This window comes from Hoplias malabaricus, chromosome 12 (assembly GCF_029633855.1).
Source record: "Hoplias malabaricus isolate fHopMal1 chromosome 12, fHopMal1.hap1, whole genome shotgun sequence".
In the NCBI taxonomy this organism is placed as follows: Eukaryota; Metazoa; Chordata; class Actinopteri; order Characiformes; family Erythrinidae; genus Hoplias; species Hoplias malabaricus.
The window spans coordinates 24,108,541-24,130,692 of record NC_089811.1 but is presented as its reverse complement, the minus strand read 5'-3'; the positions used below and the strand labels follow the sequence as shown (position 1 = coordinate 24,130,692).

Below are 22,152 nucleotides of genomic sequence, written 5' to 3'. Positions count from 1 at the left end.
TGGAATTTGTATTAGTGATAGTAATTTAATAGAAGACATTTGAATATCTGCAAAATACTGACTTTATAGGAGAACCATTTTACCACTAATATAAGACTATGCTTATACGTTTTATAAATTATTTAGAATCTGTTTATTATGTGGTTATTAATTAGGCTGTAAACCAGAGGCGATTGCTCTAAGACTGCAAGAGAAGCTCAGCTTCCCCTAAAATGTCAAAAAATAAGTGATCAAATATATACTGTTGTGTGTACATGTCATTGAATAAATATACACTACAACACGCTCAACTTTTGTTCAGAATCAGCTTCTTATCACTGGTAAAGACGCGGCTTTCCTCTCAATCATTCCCGCAGCCTCATAGTGCTTTAAACAGTGTGGACGCTCAGCATCCACAGAGTTCAATAGTGAAGCAGCGAAGGGCAGCAAAACGAGACCAGTCATTGGATAAATGCTGGGCTTTGTCCCGCCCATCGGACGCTCAGCGTCTCTGGGGGTCTATGGGGCAGTGGGCTTCTATTTTTAAATCAAGCTTCTATTTCTGGTGGGTTTTTTTGTAGCTGCTTGTGTTCTATCACTCTTTCTGACTTCTATCGCAGTTTCTGTCCAGCGGGTGTCGCTGAGTCCCTCCACCGTCAAAAAGCACTCACAGGCGGACACACTTCACATGGGCCAAGGCCGTTTAAGCAGCCTAGCTCTGCTGGCCATTGAGAGGACACTAGTCAAGTCCCTGGAAAAGACGCCTTGTTGGTACGACAGGGTCACAGATCATTTTCTTGAAAAGGAAAGGAGGGTAGAATTTATCTATAAATAAACCAACACATTTTATGATGTAGGCTGAAATTGAGCTTCCCCTCCTTGAAAGACCAGCATCCGGCACACCTGTGGTAAACACACCTTAAAAATCATTGTTAATCATTTGCAACACAGAGATAGAAAGTGATCTGATGTTTGCCAAATAGTGAAAGTAATGAATACACTGTGGTCTGAGAATTTGTATTCAGTCATTTAAAATACTAAGATACAGTTCATTAAACTTGGTGGTTAAATGTTAAAACTTACAGTGACAGCTGATGTGTTAATTTATTTCTCAGATTTACAGTTTAACATGACAAAACATCACAGCAAACATCCAATTAATTTTAAAAAACTAAAATTAATCTAATAGATGGATGCCATAAAATCCTCACAGTAATGTATGTCTAAAGTTTAAAAAAATAAAATAAAAATCTTGCATCAAAGGAACAGGCTACATTTTAATGTTTTAAAGTGTAAGAAAAAATGAACAATGCTATAGGTGATATGAGTCATCAATAGTTGTTGCCTCACACAATCTTTTATTGCATTTTGTGAGAGGATCTGAAACTATCATGTCATAAATATGCAAAGCTGGAGGTACTCATACATTTTCAAAGCACTGTGACACAAATCGTTTAATAAAATATTGGTGCCACTTTCGTTAATTTAATTTTATTGAGTGTTGAATATGTCCAGCAGGAATATAAACCCACCCTTGTGCATTAGTCTGTCTTTTCCCAGATACCAACATAATTAATTCAAGATCTGTGGCAATATAGAAGTTCTGGAAGCCATTCTTCTCCAGGCCTGCTCTTTGTAAATATCTTTAATACTGTCCGTGTGGATTATAAACTCTCTAATGTGGTGTAGCAGAGTCTGCTTTTATTCCTGAGAGCCCACAAAAGTTGGAGTGGAGCTCTGTGCAACACTTTAATTCTGATCAGACTTCTGAGAATGTGGGCTGTGGTCTTTTAGCTGACTCAATTAGAGGATATATTTGGATTTCCTATGAATATTTCAAACAACCCAGGTGTTAAGGAAGAGCATAAACTCATTTGGTATGCAGCGACTGAAGATTTGTTTACTGCATGTTGTCATGATCTATTCCATTTGTGCGATAACATTCATCATTGTTTGCAGACTGTAATGCAGGCCTTCATGGAAATTACTTGCATCTGTCAGTGCAGACAGCTGATTTGTCTTGATCTGAAAACCATTTCAAAAGCACAGACACAAACGACAAAAGCGTGCATGGCCCATGCTGCAGTGATAGATTAAATGTGGGTTTGATGATTTCTTTTTGATATCTTCTGACAGGCTGGGCAAAATGACAATGTTGGTTTATCATAATAAATAACATCATTATACTATGTTATGGATATCATCAGTAGGTACAAGTCACTTAACAATATTTCTCCCCCCAAAAAATCCACACCAGTTGTAGGGAAAAATTTACCAAATGTATGTAAACAGCAACAGCCAATGTCCACATAGTTGATTGGATGTAAATCCATTGTGCTATTTTATTCTTTTAATTGATGCTCACCAGTTATTTTGGTTATATGTTTTGCTTAAGACTAGAAGAGCCTTTTGGTCGGACTGACTGAGGTTTGAAAGGAAGCAGTTTCAACAGCACTAGAGTAGTTTGCAAAGCAGGCTGAACAAGATTTAATCACACCATGTTAGTTTATGGAGTGGGCCAAGCAAGGTTGAGTCACACCTTAGTAAGTTAGACCAAGGTTAAATCGCATTGTGGTAACTTGGAATATAGGACGAGTAAGGATTTTTCAGACTGAGTATTTCGCAGAGGGAATTTTAATTACCTAACAGTAGATGACAGAATGGGCATAGTGACGTTTAACAGCACTGGGGTAGTGTCACGCCCTCGTCTCGTCATGTCTGTTTTCCCCGGTCATGTGCTCTTTTAGCACATGGCTATGTTTGTTATTATTCTAGTCCCGCCTTTGTCCCGCCTCCTCGTCTGTCATTTGTTAACCTGTCCCCTCGTTATCTCTCCAGGTGTGTCTCGTTTGTGTCAAGCATTTAAGCCCTCTTGTCTCACGTCCTGTTTGTCGAACATTTCACCTTTGTTTTATGTCAGGTCGGTCATGTTATCTGTCCGCTCCGCGTTCCTGACAGGTAGCTCAAGGAGAAGACAAAGTTTGTTTTATTGAGAGCATTTGGCTTGTTTTAATCCTGAGAAAGAAGTATTTTGGACTCTCAAGAATGTCTGCGTCCCCATTATCAAAATATTGATGATCCTGGTGTGACATAAGTCTTAGTTTTATGTACATATTTTTGACATTTTTTTAAAAAATGAAAACATGCTAAATTTTTATTTTATTATTATATTTATGTGTGGCACGGTGGTGCAGCAGGTAGTGTCAGAGTCACACAGCTCCAGAGACCTGGAGGTTGTAGATTTAAGTCCCGCTCCAGGTGACTGTCTGTGAGGAGTTGATGTGTTCTCCCCGTGTCCGCGTGGGTTTCCTCCGGGTGCTCCGGTTTCCTCCCACAGTCCAAAAACACACGTCGGTAGGTGGATTGCCAACTCAAAAGTGTCCGTAGGTGTGTGTGTAAGTGAATGTGTGGGGCTGTGTGTGAATGTGTGGGTGTGTTGCCCTGTGAAGGACTGGCGCCCCCTTCAGGGTGTGCTCCCTGCCTTGCACCCCATGATTTTGGGGAGGCTCTGGACACACTGCAACTCTGAACTGGATAAGCGGTTACAGACAATGAATTAATTAATTAATCATATTAATTATATTAATTAATTAATCATTCTACATTAATTATTATACTATTGTGCTAATATTAAGGATATTAAGGTATATATATTTTTAAGATTCCTGAGAAGAACTGGCACCAACTCCAGGGTGTGCTCTAGCATTGCGCACAGTGATTCCGGGTGGGCTCCAGACCCACCTCGACCCTAAACTGGATTAGCAATTAGAGGCAATGAATGAATGAATGTGTTGACACTTTTAAGGCTATAATAGTATTAAAATATTTTTTTTAATTGTTTTATTTGTATACATTTTACATCAAATGGATTGATGCAGACAATGATGAAGTAAATGGGGCTATATAGTTGCAGCCTTGACAGAGTGCCAGTGCTCACCTCTGTCTGCGCCTGAAAGTGCCACCTCTGGTAATATGAGCATCAGACCTGGACCATAAAACAGTGGAAGAAGGTGGTTCCTGATGCTTTGCTAATCTGAGCAAGCGATGGCTCCAGTCTTTAGCATGTGAGTGGCTGCGCTTCATGCTATACTTTACGTCTGGTTAGAAATAGCCAATTTGTAAGTAAAAATTGAGGAGAGAGACCAATGGCCAGAGATCCTGACCATAAGAAACGAGCTATTATAGGACGTCAATAATCTTTCAAATGGCCTGATCCTCCATTATGTATATATTTATATTTTTTTATCTCAGGATGTGGATTCAATGTGTTGGCACCTGCACATGTGCAGAAAGATCATTAGCAATTAAAGCCAACAGGATAAGTGGAGGTAAAGCTAATAAATTCCTGGTGTGTTCCACATGCCGTGGATCAACCCAATAACAGGAAGTGTTTAATGAGCTCCCTCTTAGTCTCCGTCAGGACCCGATAATGTGTGCTTTGGCATCCTCATCACCCTTGATTGGAATATTGCATTTATTGAATGAAATTAGGTTTGTGGAATTTATAATGAATTTGCGCAGACAGCATTGCCTATGAGGTGAATAGATTTGATTGAAGGAGACACCAAGGAGCAGAACAGGATCTTCCAGAGAGGTGCTATGTTTGTGAAAAAGGCAGGTCTAGCTGCTTGTAATAAGATCTATTGCATTTGAGTTAATATATAGTATTATATATAGATAGTATTTAATAGTATTATTAGCACTTGTAAAATGACATTTTCCCATGTACATTTATTGCTCCCCATCACTTGTAAATGGACTGTTGCTATTTTATTTTTATGTTTTTTTTTTTTTAACCTTTGGGGCTAAAACAATTTAAAAGACAGTATCTCATTGGCTGGCTTGTGTTATCAAGCCATGCACAAAACCCGGTTCTGTTTGAAAGACCCCTGTAGCAAACAAATTGCCAGAAATAGGACAATGAAGGCAGGAGATTTTTTTTTCACACGAGAAAATTTCAAATGGAAGCCCTTTATACCTATCAGGACATCTTTTGAAAGTTGTTTCTCACTGAGAGCACAACCAACTGCCCAGGCCCAAAACCAAGTGTGGAGAGTTATCCTGCTTCAGCCTGTTCTCAGTCTATGCAGCTCAGATACAATGCTTTTGAGCTCAGATTCCATATCCAAACCATATGGATTTGGGGAAACTTTAGCTACTTACTATAGCCATCTACAAAGATATGTTTGTTTTTATATGATATGGACACTTTGATAAGCAGGTCACCCTCATCATGACCTGTTCTGTTTTGCTCCATATCGCGTTCTGTTTCATATCTCTTAATGCAGCCTATTCATTTGGCTGAACATGGACTGTTTCCCCTTCTGATTGGAGAGATTGATGGTTGATAGTAGCTCAACAAATCATTAGTTCCCTACAGCTAAATGGCAGTGAGAAGCAGCTAGCAGTGGTGGTAGTGGTGGTGGTGGGGGGGTGTTTATCTTTTTACTGACAGAAATCAAATGGGAAAGTTTCCCTTGGGGGTCTCTTTCTGTGTGTGTGTGTGTGTGTGTGTGTGTGTGTGTGTGTGTGTGTGTGTGTGTGTGTGTGTGTGTGTGTGTGTGTGTGTGTGTGCGCGTGTGTGGGGGCAAACATTCCTGATATGAGACTGCTCTCCAGGCGAGCGTGGCCGTATGCGTTGTGGAACAGGTTGGGGGTGGCTGAGAGAGGGAGAAATCAAAAGGCTGCGAGAGAACGAGAAAGGAGCCGCAGTACATTCATTACAGCTCAATTTGCAGAGTCTGTCTTATAAAGTGCCATCTCTCCAGGTGAATAATGGAAAAGACAACGCAGGGCTCTTTCTCTCTCTTAGAGGCTGGCTACAGCCTACACTGGTAAATAATGAGCTCTGAGCTCTCTCTCTCTCTCTCTCTCTCTCTCTCAAATAAGTTGTTATTACTCCAGGCGGTGTCAGTAATTACACCTTTCTCCATTCCAGAATCTAAACGCTTTCTCAGGGCCTGATGTTCCCTACATATGACCCTTTATGGACAGAAGTAAGTTGCTGGTGTTGGACAATTGGTTTTGGATTAAAAACACACCTCTCCAGCTCACCCCAATGGTGTTAAATGGGTGATATTCCACTCTGGTTAACACTGTTCCTGTGTTCATCTGAAGATAATGCTTTGCATAAGGCAGTGTGATTTAAGCTTGTTTCAGAACATAGCTTTGTACCCTGTAAACTTCAGAACAGATGTATACATAACATCACTGTCCTAAGAACAACAACAAAAAAACTTCTTACATTTCAGAGGAAGATATTTCATTTGAACAAAAATTAACAATAATGGTAAATGATTCTTGTTTTCATCACAAAATGTGATGAGTATCTCAATATGGGTCATGATGAAACCTAATTACATGCCTGTGGAGTAATTAACTCATCTTTAGAATGTTGTGATGTCTTTAAGCACTTAAATTTTACTTCCTATTTCATGCCTGGTCGGCGGATTTAAAATTTCACAGTGCTCTTTTAAAAGTTGCTTCTGATCTCACATTCTCAGTAACGGTTAAAGGAACACTATGTAATAATTATACCTTTAAATGCCAGCTTCAGTATCATTATATGCTCCACAGACCTGTAATAGGGAGAATAGGTCATCTGTCTTTCCTACAATGGGCCCAGCGCTGCAGAAATTGCACAATGTCATTTTTGTTTTAGTGTTGTGAAAATTAATAACATTCTGCAGCTGTAGGGGGTGCCCAGGTGCAAAAATACAAAATCTTACTTAGTGTACCTTTAACACACTTTGAGATGTAAATCAGTTTGTACTGTCAGACTTGGCATTTATATCTTTTTTCCATGCTTGGCCATTATATAGACATGGCGTCATGCATTCATATCCCAATTAACAATGTCAAGTTGTGTCATTTTTGATATTTGGAAGTTGAGTTTAATAACAGGTCGTGATGTTGCCACACGTCTGTTGTTTGGTGAGCTTTTTGCATCTAACCACAGTGCCATCTAGTGCAGAATCCCCATGCGTATCTTCATATCTGTTTGTATTCAGCATGCAACAGGGAGGCGTGAGGCTGTCCTGCTGATATTGCAGCTCACAAGCCCACTCAATCCCACTGTGAGCAAAGAGGAGCAAGGCTGGAACCACAGAGCACCGCTTGGCAGAAAAACACTCGGCTTGTAGAGCTTACCAACACAGCTGTGAAATTAGAAGGGGTTTGTGAATAAAAGCCAGAAATGGAAGAGGAATAAAGAAATACCCCCACCCTCTCTCTCTCTCCTGCTGCTGAGGGTCATAGTAGTGGCTTGTACTTGCTGAGGAATGTCTAGGCTGCCACACTGCTCAGAGTAGACAGTAAATTTGATCTAAGGTGAATTTTATATATTTTATTTTATTTTATTTTTTTTTTTGGGGGGGGTGGCTTTAGCCCTCATTTGCATGAAGCACATCTTCTCTTCAGAAAGCCTCAGAGAATGTGTAGAAACACACACACACACACACTAAAACCTTGTAAAAGTACTTGGCTGTTTATCTGTCTGTGTCATACAAACATTATAGTTTGACAATCATGACCCTCCTACTTCCCTTAGTAACAGAGCTGTCTGTCAAAAAGACTTTCTGGAACACACTTCTCTGGCCTTCTAAAAGCTCCGCCCTTTCCCCCACCCCTCTGCCTTCCTCCTCACACAGCACCTGATCCAGATGTCTGCTGCCCCAGACAGTCTGTGTGTGTGTGTGTGTGTGTGTGAGTGAGTGTGTGTGTTTCCATCTCACCTTTTACCTTGACCTAGTTTTCTCCCTGCGACTGCATCAGCTTTAACATTTTCACATGAAAGGATTCGCCTGACCAGATGAGGCTTAACTATAGTGGCATCCCTCCTTAGCCCAGTCCCGCCTTTCCCATCACCGAAGCGTTAAATAAAAGCCACGTTTCATTCTGCCAAAGGGACCCTGATCTGTCGGCAGCTGTGAGGACCGTGCCACACGGGGGACACATGCCGAAGCATAAATGGCTTCAATGTCACCTTCCTTTTTCCTCAGAGGAGTGCATGAGGAGCGGCAGCCATGCTCCGTCACCCTCCCTTTGCGCTAAGCAGCCCGCCAGCTAGCTTCCTGGGATCCAGAGGTGGAGCTCTAAGTGGTCTGGGAGTTTATAGCCTATGCAGCACTGGCATGCCTCATTAGAGGCTAAATGAAAGGGAAGAAATGACCCTTCTTCCTCCACACTCTGTACGGAAGTCTGGAGAGCAGGACACAGAAGTACATGTACCACATACTTATCCAGACAGATTTTGTGTTAGAACTTCAAGGTTAACAGTGGCCCTGGATGCAATTGACATGTAATATAATTTATCTCACTGAAACTGTATGATGGTTGTGAACACAGCAATAATCCATTCACGGTAAATAATAAAGTTTTTCCAATTTACTGTAAACAAACATTTCTTGATTTATTCAGTATTATAAGTAATTGAAAGTTGGCATCTTGTGACGGTGCTACTTGGAAAGACATGTTCTTTTTTCTCATCCTATCATTTTACTCTAGTGTTTTTCTAAAGACATAAAATTTGACAACTTTATCAACTTTATCAAGCATTGGATACTTGTCTGGATATTTATTTGAAAATACAGTGTTAGTTAAGATTGATCAGACAGTTGCAAAGATCCAAAATGGCAAGAATCTTGCAGAATAAAGAATGATGTGTTTTTGTGAAAGCTGTTTACATGGGGACTTAACATGCTGTTCAAAAGCAGAACATCAGTATTATGAACAGAGTCATGATCATACCTTCTTAATTTTGCCGCGCTAAAACCTTGTCATTGGGAAAAGCTTCATCCACCCTTCCTCCTGCTCATTCTGATGAATGTCCTCATCATCTCATTTGCTCTGAGATCAGTGCTGGAGCGCTCGCCTCTATTTTCCTTCTCCTTCGTTTTGCCATCCGCACGTACCAGACATTGGCCAGCTGATCGATAAACACTGCACGGCTTGGGCTGTGATGGATTACATGGGATGCATGGCTTCTGCCCATTAACAGCTTTCAATTGAGGGCAAGCTTGCTCTGTTGATGGCACAGTACATCTGCTAGAATGAACACTGCTAGATGAAGGCTCGGTTCTGAATTTTTCCTTGTCTCACTGGAAACAACTGCAGTCTTGTGGATGCGACATGGTCTGATTTGGATTTGTGACCCCTGAGGGGCTCTCCAAGTGTTGGCCCTGTCATCAGGAGATTGCAATCCCTAGTTATGCTGTAGCCATCTGTGGCCTAGAGTTCCAGAGAGCGTGATTTGTCCTTGCACCCTTTTGTGGGTAGGATAGCAAACAATGACAGCCAACATGGACATCTCTTAGCTAACATAACAGAATTGAGCTTTTAATGTTTTCCTCCAAGCAAGTTGAACTGGCCAATATACGTAGCGTCAGAAAATGGAGGCTGAAATGAGGCATGTACGAGAATTTACTTTCTTAGATTGGGAGCATCATGTGGGTTCGGGAGACAAAACTAGTGAATGCAGTTAACAATGACTAAAACTGGAAAAAAATAATCTGATTAATATTATATATTAATTATTTTATTATATGCAGTAATGTGCAAAGGTATAGTTAGCAGAGCTATTTGTCTGAGCAATAAGTATTTTTTGATAAAAAACAAACAAACAAACAACAAATAACACACAAGATTAGAATAAAACCAAATAACATTATTCCATTAAGTGTGTCTGTGAATGTGTTGATTTAACTCCAAATCTCTCCTGGTGGCAGTTTTGTTTGAGCATATTGTTTGAGGTTATTGTCCAAAACCTAGTGTTACTGGTTAATAAATGATTTTAAATAATGTGTGCTGTTGATTTAACAAATTCGTGCAATCAAGGAGAATCTGAACAAAACATTGTTCTTCAACTCACACCTACTACTTTAAAGAAAAACATTGTCTTATATTTCTTATTTGTTCTATATTAATATTATTGTATCTACTGTGATTATATAAAACTTTATACAACACCACACTTATTGAAAAGGCATTAGTTTAAATATATATAATTATCTTAGGTGCCTCAGATTTCTGAGCAGTACTGTAGATATATAAATTAAAAAAACAAATAAGCACCCGCTCATCTGAGATTTTTCTTTTAAGTGTTGTCTGCTTTTGAATTCTCTGCAGTAAGAATACTAACATAAGATGTGCGATAGTTTGGGAAGAATTTCTGTGAAGAATTTTCAGGGCCCACCAAGCAGCATGGTGGAGACAGAAGTGAGCTCTCAGGCAGTGATCAAAGTGAATGCTAACTCTCCTCTATTTGAGTTCCTCTGAGATTTAGAAGGCTTCTAGCTCCCAGCATCCCTGAAAGCAGTTGTCATCTCAACCATATAGTAAGCATTATCCAACGTCACTGTTTTTGCCCACAGATCTTTGACATGGCCTCAACTTCAGGAGGAAAATTTTGACACTTTGCATATTTCGACAAGATTGCTTTTGTAACTAACAGTGGCTTTTGTAACAGTGGATGTCACAATAGCTTTCTGTCTATAAATAAATAAATAAATAAATAAATAAATACACAAACAAATTGATCAGCTAATATTCAACCAGGAAAATCCAGGTTTATATATTACTGGACAAACCAGAATGACTGCTAACTTCATACTAGTTCTGGCATAAATTGTCAAATTGAATCAATATGCCGCCTACAACTAATAATTATACATCTAGTACAATATATTTGGCTTTTTTTTGACTGACCGGTGCATGACTTGTTCTCTGCATGTGAATTTTGTCAGTCTCTCTTCAGCACTTTATGACAGCTACATAATCTACAACATTTAACATCATTAACATGCCATTTGAAATTTCATATAATTAAAACAATTGCATTAATATGAAAAATAGGACATGCCTATGTTCTGTTATTATATGATAAAAATTAAGTTGGACCATTCTCAAATTACAGGCTGTTTTGTAGAAATGCAGTTCAACATCTTAGAAGCTTCTTCCAATTAAGTTTAAGTACATACATCCTTTTCACTTAAATATAAAAGGCTGATTGGCTGGCCCCATCTGAGCAATCACAGCAATGTTTTAAAAGTCTCTAAAAAGAAGCAAAACAATACAGTTCTGAGTTACCCACAATTGTGCACATTTTAAAGTTATTAGGCATCAGACGAAATCAAATTTTAGAATATTTAGATTATCATTACAATAAAAACAAATAGGATTATTACAGTGTCACGTGTTGCGTATGACAATAAAGACTCCTTGAATCCTTAATAAATACTTGATTATGTTAAATCAAGAGTGCTGAAACTGTTAGCACCTTAGACTCCAATGCATTTCTCTGCTCATGACCAAATCTGTGAGAGTTATTCATACACGGGTCATATACAAGCTTCAGTAATTGCATTATTTCACTTGTGTATACTACAGGCGCAAGCTACATATTTTTATCTCCCATTCCTTTCACCCAGTTTACAGGGTAAATAAACATGCTGACCCTTTGCTCTAAGAATGGGTCAATGTTTTATGCCACTGTCTGAAAAGGAAAAAAAAAACTGTTTCTTGTCTAAAAATGTGAAATGATGAGTGAAGAATGTTTCCACACCACAGCAAAGCAAGGACTGAAAGCCTTGCCTTGCGCCCAATGATTCCAGGTAGGCTCTGGGCCCACCTCGACCCTGAACTGGATAAGTGGTTAAAGATAATTAATGAATGAATGAGGAGTAAAAGCATGGAAATAAATAAATAAATAAATATCACAGTACTCAATATGTCAGCTACTATACAGTGATGTTACATGCAACCAATGAATTCTTTTAACATATGGACTCTTTAGTACAGTTACATTTATGTTTATATTTCAATATTATGTAAATATTTAGTTTTTAAACACTAATAATAAATTAACTACATATTACTACAAAAATATTCCATAGTTCAGTGATATTAAAGCAGGCTGTATTCACTTTTCTTTAAACAAGGTTCTTTAAAGCACTCATTACTACTAAGATTCAAACTATACCCTAGCTTTTAGATGAAGGGAATAAACATGATGCATGCTTTGACCATAAACATAATTGTTGTAAAGAAGCTGAGTGCCACACAGATGTGTGTTGCTTTGCTCCCTCTACATCTGTTAGCAACATGGCTGCCCCCTACCCCCTCTGTTTCTCTCTTTTCGTCTTTTTCTGTGTTTCTATGCATCTGAAAAGTTCTTCCACACTCCTCCCACACTACACCTGCCATCTTGGTAGCCTGAGGAAACTACTGCCCCCAGTAACAAGAGTGAGAGCATGCTCGGTTTTGTGCCAGATATCTCTGGCACACACACATACACAGCCACTTAACTGTAAACAAATAACTGCAAATCCCAGATTACACAAGGCCATGGCTAATTATTTATATATATTTTGCCTTTGTTTTGTTTATTCTTTTCAAAAACAGCTATGTTACATTGACCATGATGTTATTTATAAAAGCATTGAAAGTGGAAAACAACCAAGGAGGTGAATGCAAGAATACAATCTGTAGGCAGTCTATATTATAAGTACAGCTGATTATGAAAAATAAGTGAAGAGAAAATTGGGTATTTTTAATATTTTGGCTGATTAGGGTATTTATGAGTACATTTTATAATACAAATACATTTACATTTAAGTGCTCCTGGAAACCTCTCTCTCTCTCTCTCTCTCTCTCTCTCTCGTTCTTTCTGTCACTCACTTTTACTAATCTTCCTTTTTCTCATGCACACATGAGCACATACACCCAGTATGCACACTAAAGTGGTATATGCACACAGCACCAGATTATATGCATGAGCAATATCATAACACATGCATATTTGCATATATCTCTTGCACAATAATGCATTTACATTCTCTGTGCCTCTCTTGCTCACACATTCACATTCATGTCATAAGCTCAAATATCAAATTAAATACATGATTACATCTAATAATTCATTCATGTATTCAAAGGTTTATACACTCCTTGCTAGTATACACACACAAAAAAAGCATTACCCATTGTTAGCTGTTTTTACATTAGCTCTGTGCTGTTAATACTTCCTGAGGCAGGGCGTTAAAAGTGCTTAATGGTGTGTAGAGTAGATTTGTGCGATGAATTCATGCAGGTGATCTGAGTGGCCATTCACAGTGCTCCCAAAACTGCCTTACCCATGACTCCTGCAGCACAGTATCCATCATGACCGTTTTTGTGAATGTGCTTCAAAGCGTGAAGTGATTGATCAATAATAAGAGCCCAGTCTTTTGCCAAGTTGGATGACCTGGAGAAAAAAGCCTAATGCGCCGATCACCCGAGCCTGAAATTGGAAAGAATGTGTGAAAAGGAGTGAATGGATCACCCTAATATGTCTGAAGGCCACCACATTCATTTTGGCCCCTCAACTAGCATTGCTCTGATTTATGAGAAACTTGTGTCAGATTCCTGACTATGAAGAGCAGAGGCCATGCTCTGTAGCAACCCACATATAAACACATACACACATTTACGTATCTGGCTGACAGAACCCTCAGTAAATGTAAAAATGTGCAGGTAACCACAACCCTGAAATGATTCCGGGTAGGCTCTGGACCCACTGCGACCCTGAACTGGATAAGCTGTTACAGACAATGAATGAATGAATGAATGTAAATGCACCAGTCATTGAGGTACAGGTCATTTTAAGCATGCAGAATGCATATGTAACCACGTAAGCATACCAGAGCTAGTGTTTATAACTGTGTCAGAGGTTAGAAATTAGCTTCCTGACTGGGGCCATTTAATTACCCCTACCTTTATCTCATGTAATTGATTAGGCAAGGCATGGTTTATTTTGGATGCTTATGGCCTTCAGAAAAAGCCTACTTATTTCTTGTAACTAAAAGGCTAGAATGCTAGCTAGTCATGCTACTATTTCTTTAGCCAATTTTTATGTCTTAGAACTAATAAACATGGACAGTTTATTTGTAGTGCCTTACAATTAGTAAAAATATTTCATTGTCAAGTATTTCTTAGAAACTAAAATGTTACATTCCCCCCAAAAATGTGTGTCCCAGAGACTTTATTGGCTGTCAGAGGCATAGGGAGTTTCCACAGCCATGACAAATGTGAAACATTCACCTAGATGCTAGGACAGTCAGTCTGCACCAGTGTGTTTGCCACACATAACCTATTAGGTGGAGAGAAGATGAGAGAGTAAGCCAGGTTTTGAAGATGGGGATTATTAGGATGCTAGAAGTGGCCACAGTAGGAATGGCCACTCAGGACATTGGTGTAACTCCCCTACTGTTGTCAAGAAAATGCTTGGGAACCATATACGTCGTACAGATATTCTACCTTATCTTAAAAAAGTGCAGTTTTCTAGTTTTTCTTTTTATTCTGTTTTTTTCTGCCAAATTTTTAAAGGCTAAATCACCCCTCAGTTTTGTAGACCCTGTCACGGCTCAAACAATTGTTTGGCCAGATTGTATGAATCTGCTTGTATGCAGCTTTTTGATTAGATGAATGGTTTCAGCATAGCAACAATATATTTGTATTAAATAAGGAATAAAATGGAGGTGCATAGATTTCTTTGGACACTGCTGGTATAGGGATTGTAGTAGACTTGTTTAACAGTGTCGGGTATAACACACAACAGAATGTGTCCTTTTGCCCCTGAAAGTGATGCAAAATGCTTAGTATGTCTGGCCCCAAGTCTTATTTGAGCTTCCTGCTTGTGTAATAAAGCCAAAGCCAGGAATAAACAACCAAGCAGGGTGCAGTGTTGGGCTGTTTATACGAGGGGGTGTAAATGGTGGGGAAGTGCATGTTCTCTCCACAGTATGCCATGTTTGTGAGTGGGGTGAGAGCTAATCAGAAGCTGCTGCTGAGCAGAGCGTTCACTTGCAACGGTTCTGCCAAGTACAGAGCCATTGATTGGGGCCTTGGGGACCAGTAAGGGTTTCAAATTTTTACTCTTAAACAATGCAGTCATCTCCAAGCAAATATAGAGGTCTTTTTTATCTCAGGGTAGTACAGCTTTACCCCAACAAGAGCCAGACTCCAAGGCTGGAAAAGATGACTGTAGCAGTTTTCAAAGTTTCTCATCATCAGCCAGTATTAAGAACACAGCGAAAGGTCAAGAGTACAGGCCACTAGTTTCTTCCGGGTGTTTTGCTGTACACTGTAATCAGTGCGATGCATGGTGTCCTTCTCCCCCCCTCTATTCTCTGTTTGGGAGGGGTGAAGTAAACAAACCCTGTCTAGCCTTAGCATTTGCATCCTTCACAAACAAGACGCCAGGGCATAAGTATCCTATTGTTAATGTGCTGTTTTTATCTCTGGATCTTTCAGCTTCACACTGTGCAAAGTATTAAATCCATGGGATTTTAAATTCTTTTCAGGTGTGTGTATCTTTGGATTATAAAAATGCTTCTTAAGGGCTTCTGCGTTTTGGTGGAATTTGTGATTAGCCTGAAAATAATCCTGATGTTTTTGAAAATAATATACTTCTCTGAAGAATTTCAGAACCTATCTCGATTTCAGACTGAAATGATTAACTAGACGGTTTACCTTGGGATTTGTATTCTGTTTAACCTGATCTTAACCTTTCTAATCCCATTATAGTTCAGATTTGCCAGTGCTGGGTGTCCTATTCTATTGGAAGTGCTTTGTACAAACTGTGTGTGCACAGATGAATGCCTGAATTCTCAGTGTACGAATCCTCAGTAGTCACTCAGCAAAACGTGTTTAAGGACCTTTAGACATATATTATACATCAATACTATAGAGTTTTTAGGAACTACATCTCATTCAATATCATTTTCAAAATCATTTTAATACTGTCATTTGTGTTGTCGGCATCTGTGAGCCTTTGAGCATTCTTGCTTCAAATTCAAACTGCTGATTGGCTGTCTAAGTTACTTCCTGTATGCATGTTATCAAAGTCAGACTCGGCCCATTCTGTTTATTTCAAATTCGGTCAATTAGGTTCTGGTATGTTTAATGAATAGTGTAAACAGAAGGGGATGGGCCCACTTTAGAAGTGATATTTCATAGATATTCAAGAAAGCTCACTGTATCAGAATCGCCTGTTACAGTTGGCTGTTTGTCTTGATATAAAGTAACGTTTCTGTCAGGACTTGTGCGCATCATCTGAAAGGATGTGGTTGCATTAGCTGTGATGACTGGTGGACCACCTAGGACAACCAAAGCCTGTGAAGTCATTCAGGTGAAGAGTCTCTCACCTTGTCAGCATCAGTTAAGACACCTGAGGCAATGCCTTTGTGTAATGTGCAGAAGGCAATATCAGTCACATGTTGTATATAATACGCTGTGCCTTTTGATTACAGGTTTTTGAGTTTCTGAACTTTTAATGCATCAGGGCATTTAAGTGATCCATTATCTAATTTATTTTGCTGTATTAAAATGAAGGCATGTAAATTCAGTCTCATTCACCTATGTGCTTTTCATTCATTGCAAAGTTTTTTTTTATGCAGTATATACCAATATAACGACTATTTTTGTCGATTTTTAAAGAGACTGAGAATATATCACACACACTACATGACCCCAAACTCCCCAACCAAACATGCAACTCGTATATCCTTAGAGACACACAAATACGGACGTACAACTTGCTGCGGCTATTGTTTGTGCTGATTTGTGTAGATTCACAAAGAAAAAACATGTATAAATGTTTTTGGGTCATGGATGGGAAAACATAGTCATTGCAGTATCTGCACACTGCAGCGGAAGCTCTAGATTAGTAGAATAGCGCATAGTTGTGGCTACTTTCTGTCATTAATAATCCATCATTCCGTCATTTAAGGTGGAAAGGAAAATTAGATTTTAGTTGAAAGGCCGCAACAGCGTGTTGTGTGGCACACCATGTTCTCCTACAAGTAATACTTGTTATCTGGGGACATCCTGCACTATGTAATATATTGTATATTTTCATAATTTTACCACTTAATCTGTCCTCCTCTGTAGAGCTCCACTGCATGCGCCTGTGTTTACTTTCTGTTCTCTTTTCTCATTGGCTGTTGAAGGTATTCATTCAGCCTAGAATTGGTGGAGAGTTTACACTACGCAACTACTTCCAAATTTGGTTCAAAACAATCTATTTTGTCTGAAACAGGCAGAATTTTCTGAGCAGGTTTTTCCATAAGGGAAACAACTGAACCAACTGGAATGAACCAGAAGCAATATAATGCAGTTTTGCAAACAAGGACTCTGAAACACTTCACTAATAGACTGAGTGGCACAATATCATATTCAGGCTAATCTGGCTGAGTTGAATCTGAAAATGCAATAATTAAAGTGAAGGTCTACAATTGTGGAGAAATGCAGTTCTCTCTTGTTGTTCACATTCCAAAGCTTAGCGTATTTTAAGGGGGAATATTGTGTTTGAAGGGGTAAAAACACCACTGCTATTTGTAAGTGGCTGAAGTTGAACTTGTCTGTAAGTTTTATTCAGTGTTTGACTTATCACAGAAACTTATTTGTAACTCGAGTTAATTAGTTGGTAATGCAGTTTGCCGTCTCCTGAGTTGGAGACATTTCAAACTCAAGTGATCAGAAACAGCAAAAATAAGTCGACGTTACTCAACTATGGAGCCGAAAGAGAGCAATATCCTCATCTCGGGTTTTTCAACGTTTGGAGTTCTTATCATTGTCTAAAATCACTCCAGATGCCTCTGTCATGAGCAGAGAGAGAGAGAGAGAAAGCATAGTATACAGGAAAAAAAAAATTAATGGATTTAATAAAAACTGTTTTTTGAGAACAATAGTAAACGTTACCGTTAACGCTCTACTACTTATTTAACAGAAGGAATAGCATACATTAAAGCATATTTGGCCATCTTTAGGGCTTCTTTGCTTTCTTTCTTTTTTTCATTTTTGGTAAAAATTGTTATCACAGCTTGCATCGTGGCTGTAGTGATGTATATCACCATTTGCTCATGGCTGCGCCCGAATCACAAACATGATATAATTAGCGATAACACACTCCTTCATACTGCACATTACTTAAGCAACTGGTGCTACAAACACTGATGTCACTGCTGTGCTGAGAATTGTCTTCTGCACAAATATTATCTTTTTGTGAATCGGTTGGTGAGTTACAGTGAGTAATTGTAGTCCTACCATAAAGGTGAGGTGTAGCTGATAACATGTCCAATACGTAGGAGTATATTGTGGTGTTTTCTATTTTGTGCGTGTCGTCCAGCTCTAAACAAAGCCATTGTTGAGATGGCTGCTGCAGGAATGGTTTATGTTCCACTGCTTTTGTCCTAAAGGTCTCTCGGCTCAGAATCATGGAAGACCCAGCGAGCTGCTTATGCAGCAGGTCAAGCACAAAACCCTCTCAACCCTCATTCCCCCCAGTGCCCCTGTGCCATCCGTCCTCCTCACTGCATGCTCTCAAGAGCAATAGCACAACACTGCTGCAACAATGCATCACATACATCTGAATATCACTCTCTCCCTGACTCTGCTCCCAGCACTTTTTGCTCCACAAAGAAGTTATTCAGACCCTCAGTTACGAGAGGACTGTGTCATATCGCATAAGTCTTTTCTCCAAAATTGACCTTATAATTAGTTAAATCAACTACTTTAAAATGCACTTAATGTGGATAAATTAGGTTTTAATGTGATTTATTTTGTAACATATCATTTTAATTAAAAATTCACACATTCTCCTGCATTTTTGTCATTTTATGGTGACAGTGGCATGGTTTTAAAAAGGACCAATTGTCATTTTATTCAACAAAAAATTACTTAAATATTAACTAGTTTGAAAATGGCAAATGAGAAAAATATTTTTCATCAAGGTATGAAACAATGTATTTGTTTCAAGTGTTGCAAAAGCATGTGCACCAATTTATTTTTCTGTTTTGGGATAATATTGTATGCAAAACTATGTGTGAGTTTTGGATTAGAAGATTTAAAGGAAAACTAAATAGGATCGGGGATTTTTGCCCTGGTCCCCCTACAGCTACAGACTGTAATTCCTTTGGTGGGGATGGGGGTTTCATAGTGCCATTTCCGCAGTGCTGAATGTACAACCAATACAAACACCCACAACTGAAATAACTTGTGGCTGAATATAATTAAGTTTTTACAGAAAGAACTAACTACTGTAAGTTGTTCCTAGACAAGTAGAAGCTTCAAAGAAAATGTCTCTAGGGTCCTGGGGCTTTTAGATTCGATCTCCGCTCTGTGTGACTGTCTGTGAGGAGTTTGGTGTGTTCTCCCTGTGTCTGCATGTGTATCCTCCAGGTGCTCCGGTTTCCTCCCACAGTCCAAAAACTGTTGGTAAGTGAATTGGCTACTCATAAGTGTCCATAGATGTGAGTGAATCTGTTGCCTTGTGACAGACCACATCCAAGGTGTGTTCCTGCCTTGCACCCAGTGATTCCGGGTAGGTTCCGGACCCACCACGACAACTGAATGACTCGAAGTTTACTAAAAATCTACTAACCAAATGTTTAGGATAAAAACTTAAGTCTCACTCAGGACTGACTGGACAAGGTTTATTCCTTTCATACTATAATTGTACAGATTTACAGCCATGAATGTTTTTGATTTTTTAATAAGCCCATAACTAGGATAATATTTATGAAATCAAAAGATCCAGAAAAATGATATTTTAACGATACCCAGTTCTGTTTAAGAATTCAGTCTCCAATTTCTGTGGTTTAGTATTTGAGCAAGGCTTGAATTAGAGCAACCACTGGGCAGTGAAAGTATGGCTTCATATGCCAAGCCCTGCGGTTCCGTTGCTCTGTGGAAGGCAATAAACAGATTAGCATTTCTCCTTTTCATTCCATTCCCTCCAGCCCCTTCTCTCTCTCTCAAACTCCCTTTTTCATTTCCGGAAGGGTCTTTCGGTGGCCATGCAAAGACGGGTGGAATTGCGCTGACTGCCAGCTTGTTTCCAACGATAAGCATTCATCAAGCACTCGATTTTTGGTGCCTCTCTTCACTAATCAGAAATGCATCAGATTTATCTGCAGCCTTCCAGACAGTGTGAGCCAGTCAAGGAATTTCAATAAGACTCTTTCATAGGTAATTAAATTGATATAATTGGCTGCCCTAAATCTAGACGTTCTCCTTTTGTTCGACCAGTTTGTGCAGTTCTGCTTGGTCGCGTGCACATATATTTTGCAGAGCGACTATTCTGTCTCGGGCTGTCTCCTGAAAATGGAATTTGTGTTGTTAATTTGCTTTGATGTTATTTTTCCTGATATATGGTGTGGGGACTGACTGTGTATGCTTGGATTTTTTCAGACTGTGTGCTGCTGCCATCTTTGGACTGGTTTTCAGAATAGCACCATGGTCTGACTTTCAAGTCTTACTGTAGAGCTCTACACTCTGTAGTTAAGAAATCACTAGGAATTTGGTACATTACCATTACATGCCCAAAGGATTATAGACACCTGTTATAATTAGTAAGATCATTCATAATTGTGGATACAGAGGTTTAACAGTACATGCACAGCTTGAATGGTGTCCTTATAAATGCAGCTATGCTAGGGTGTACATCTGCTATGTTCTTGTGATATTCAGAGTATCTCAGCACCTAGTGTAAAAGCCTTCCCAGAAGAGTAGAGGTAGTACCTGCAACAAAAAGGGACAAACTTGAAACCGTTACTTTCACAAGATGCATTGGGTGAGCAGTGTTGACAGATCTTTGGCAGTATTGTATACAATCAACATTTAGCTTGCTTGTTATTTTTATGCTGGTGAATATATTTAAGTGCTTTTAAATACCAAGTTCATGACAATTGACTGTTTTTATTTTTATTGTTTATGTATTTATTATTATTATTATTATTATTATTATTATTATTATTATTATTATTATTATTATTTAATGACCACTTCCATCCCACCTTTTCCTTTTATAATTAACAGGCTTTTGTTGTTACGGTGTCTTTAAGGCTTTAATCTTCCAACTAGATTCCCTATATTTTGCCTTATTCTAATAGTAGATTGAGCATGGCTGAACTGCTCTAGGCAAGGTAATTTTCATCATTAGGCACTGCTCTCCAGTGATTCTGTTATGGCTTGTCTATGCTGTCTTCCGAACGACCGTAGAAAGATGAGTCGCTCAAGTACACAGTGCTAATCACCCACAACCTTTGTATTGTATAATTGAGCTGGGGGATGATAAGAGGTTATGGCACATTGAGCCAGAGCAGTGCACTGTGCCATGGTCTAAAGCATTTCTGACTCATCCTACCTTCCTTTTCTTCTGACAACAGTGAGGAGCAGTGTATGAAGCTCATTTACAATGTGAACAGTATTGGTAAGATTAGACATCAAAAGAATCCTAGAACTCTAAAATTGGCTAAACATGTTACTCAGTAGTGTCCTACTGTCACCCACAGAGAAACAACTGGTGCAACACTATAATGGAAACCCCAAGTTGGTGAGCATCTGAAATCCTATAAAAAGCAAGAATCTGAAAACATTTCACTTTCAAAACTATAGCGACTGTTCGCCTCAGTTACTAAATGTTTACAGAGTGTTGTTAAAATAAAGAGTGATGCTACACCAAGGTAAAAATGCTTCAGTCCTAACTTTTTTTTTTTTGCATGCAATTCAAAATTGGCTAAAAAATAAAAAAAAAATAACCTCTGTTTAAAAATGTAGGCTGTTGTGAGTGGACTATTTTTAAAGTAAATGTTTTGTGAATGCCTGCTGGCACACTTTTAATTGAGTTTTTTTGTGTGTGTGTGTGTGTGTGTGTGTGCATGTGTTTTTTTTCTCTCCAGTTGAAGCAGAGCGAGGCCAATGCAGACACAAAAGAGAAGCTTCCCCTGCGTCTGCGCATCTTTGAGAAGTTCCCCAACAGACCACAGATGGTGAAGATATCCAAGCTGCCGTCAGACTTCACTGTGCCCAGGATTAGGTACCGTATGGACCTGCATTCTGTTCGTAGCATCTGATTGTTTCAATGTGTTGAACACTACCTAAGCTACTCCAGTATACTACAGTACTACCAAAAGCTACTGTAGTTCAGATGTTTCATTTTCTTTATTGCAGTCATTCTGCAAAAACTAGACCCTTCTGAACATTTTTCTGGTCTGACACACCTCCCATCAATTTAATGGGCTGATTAATTCAACATTAAATGCCTTACTATATTTGTCATCATAGTGTTGGTAAAGCAGCATGACCACATATTATTGAAAGGTAATGTGTGTGTGTGTGTGTGTGTGTGTGTGTGTG

At 39.0% G+C, this 22,152-nt stretch overlaps 1 protein-coding gene across 1 annotated transcript in view; it reads left to right on the top strand.

Annotated features, from left to right (window-relative positions):
- nalcn (sodium leak channel, non-selective) overlaps window positions 1-22,152 on the top strand; it is a 144,115-nt gene that overhangs the window by 85,859 nt on the left and 36,104 nt on the right. Inside the window, exon 18 of the mRNA XM_066686611.1 lies at window positions 21,696-21,832. Coding sequence (XP_066542708.1) covers window positions 21,696-21,832 — 137 coding nt within the window. The remainder of the gene's footprint in view (window positions 1-21,695; window positions 21,833-22,152) is intronic.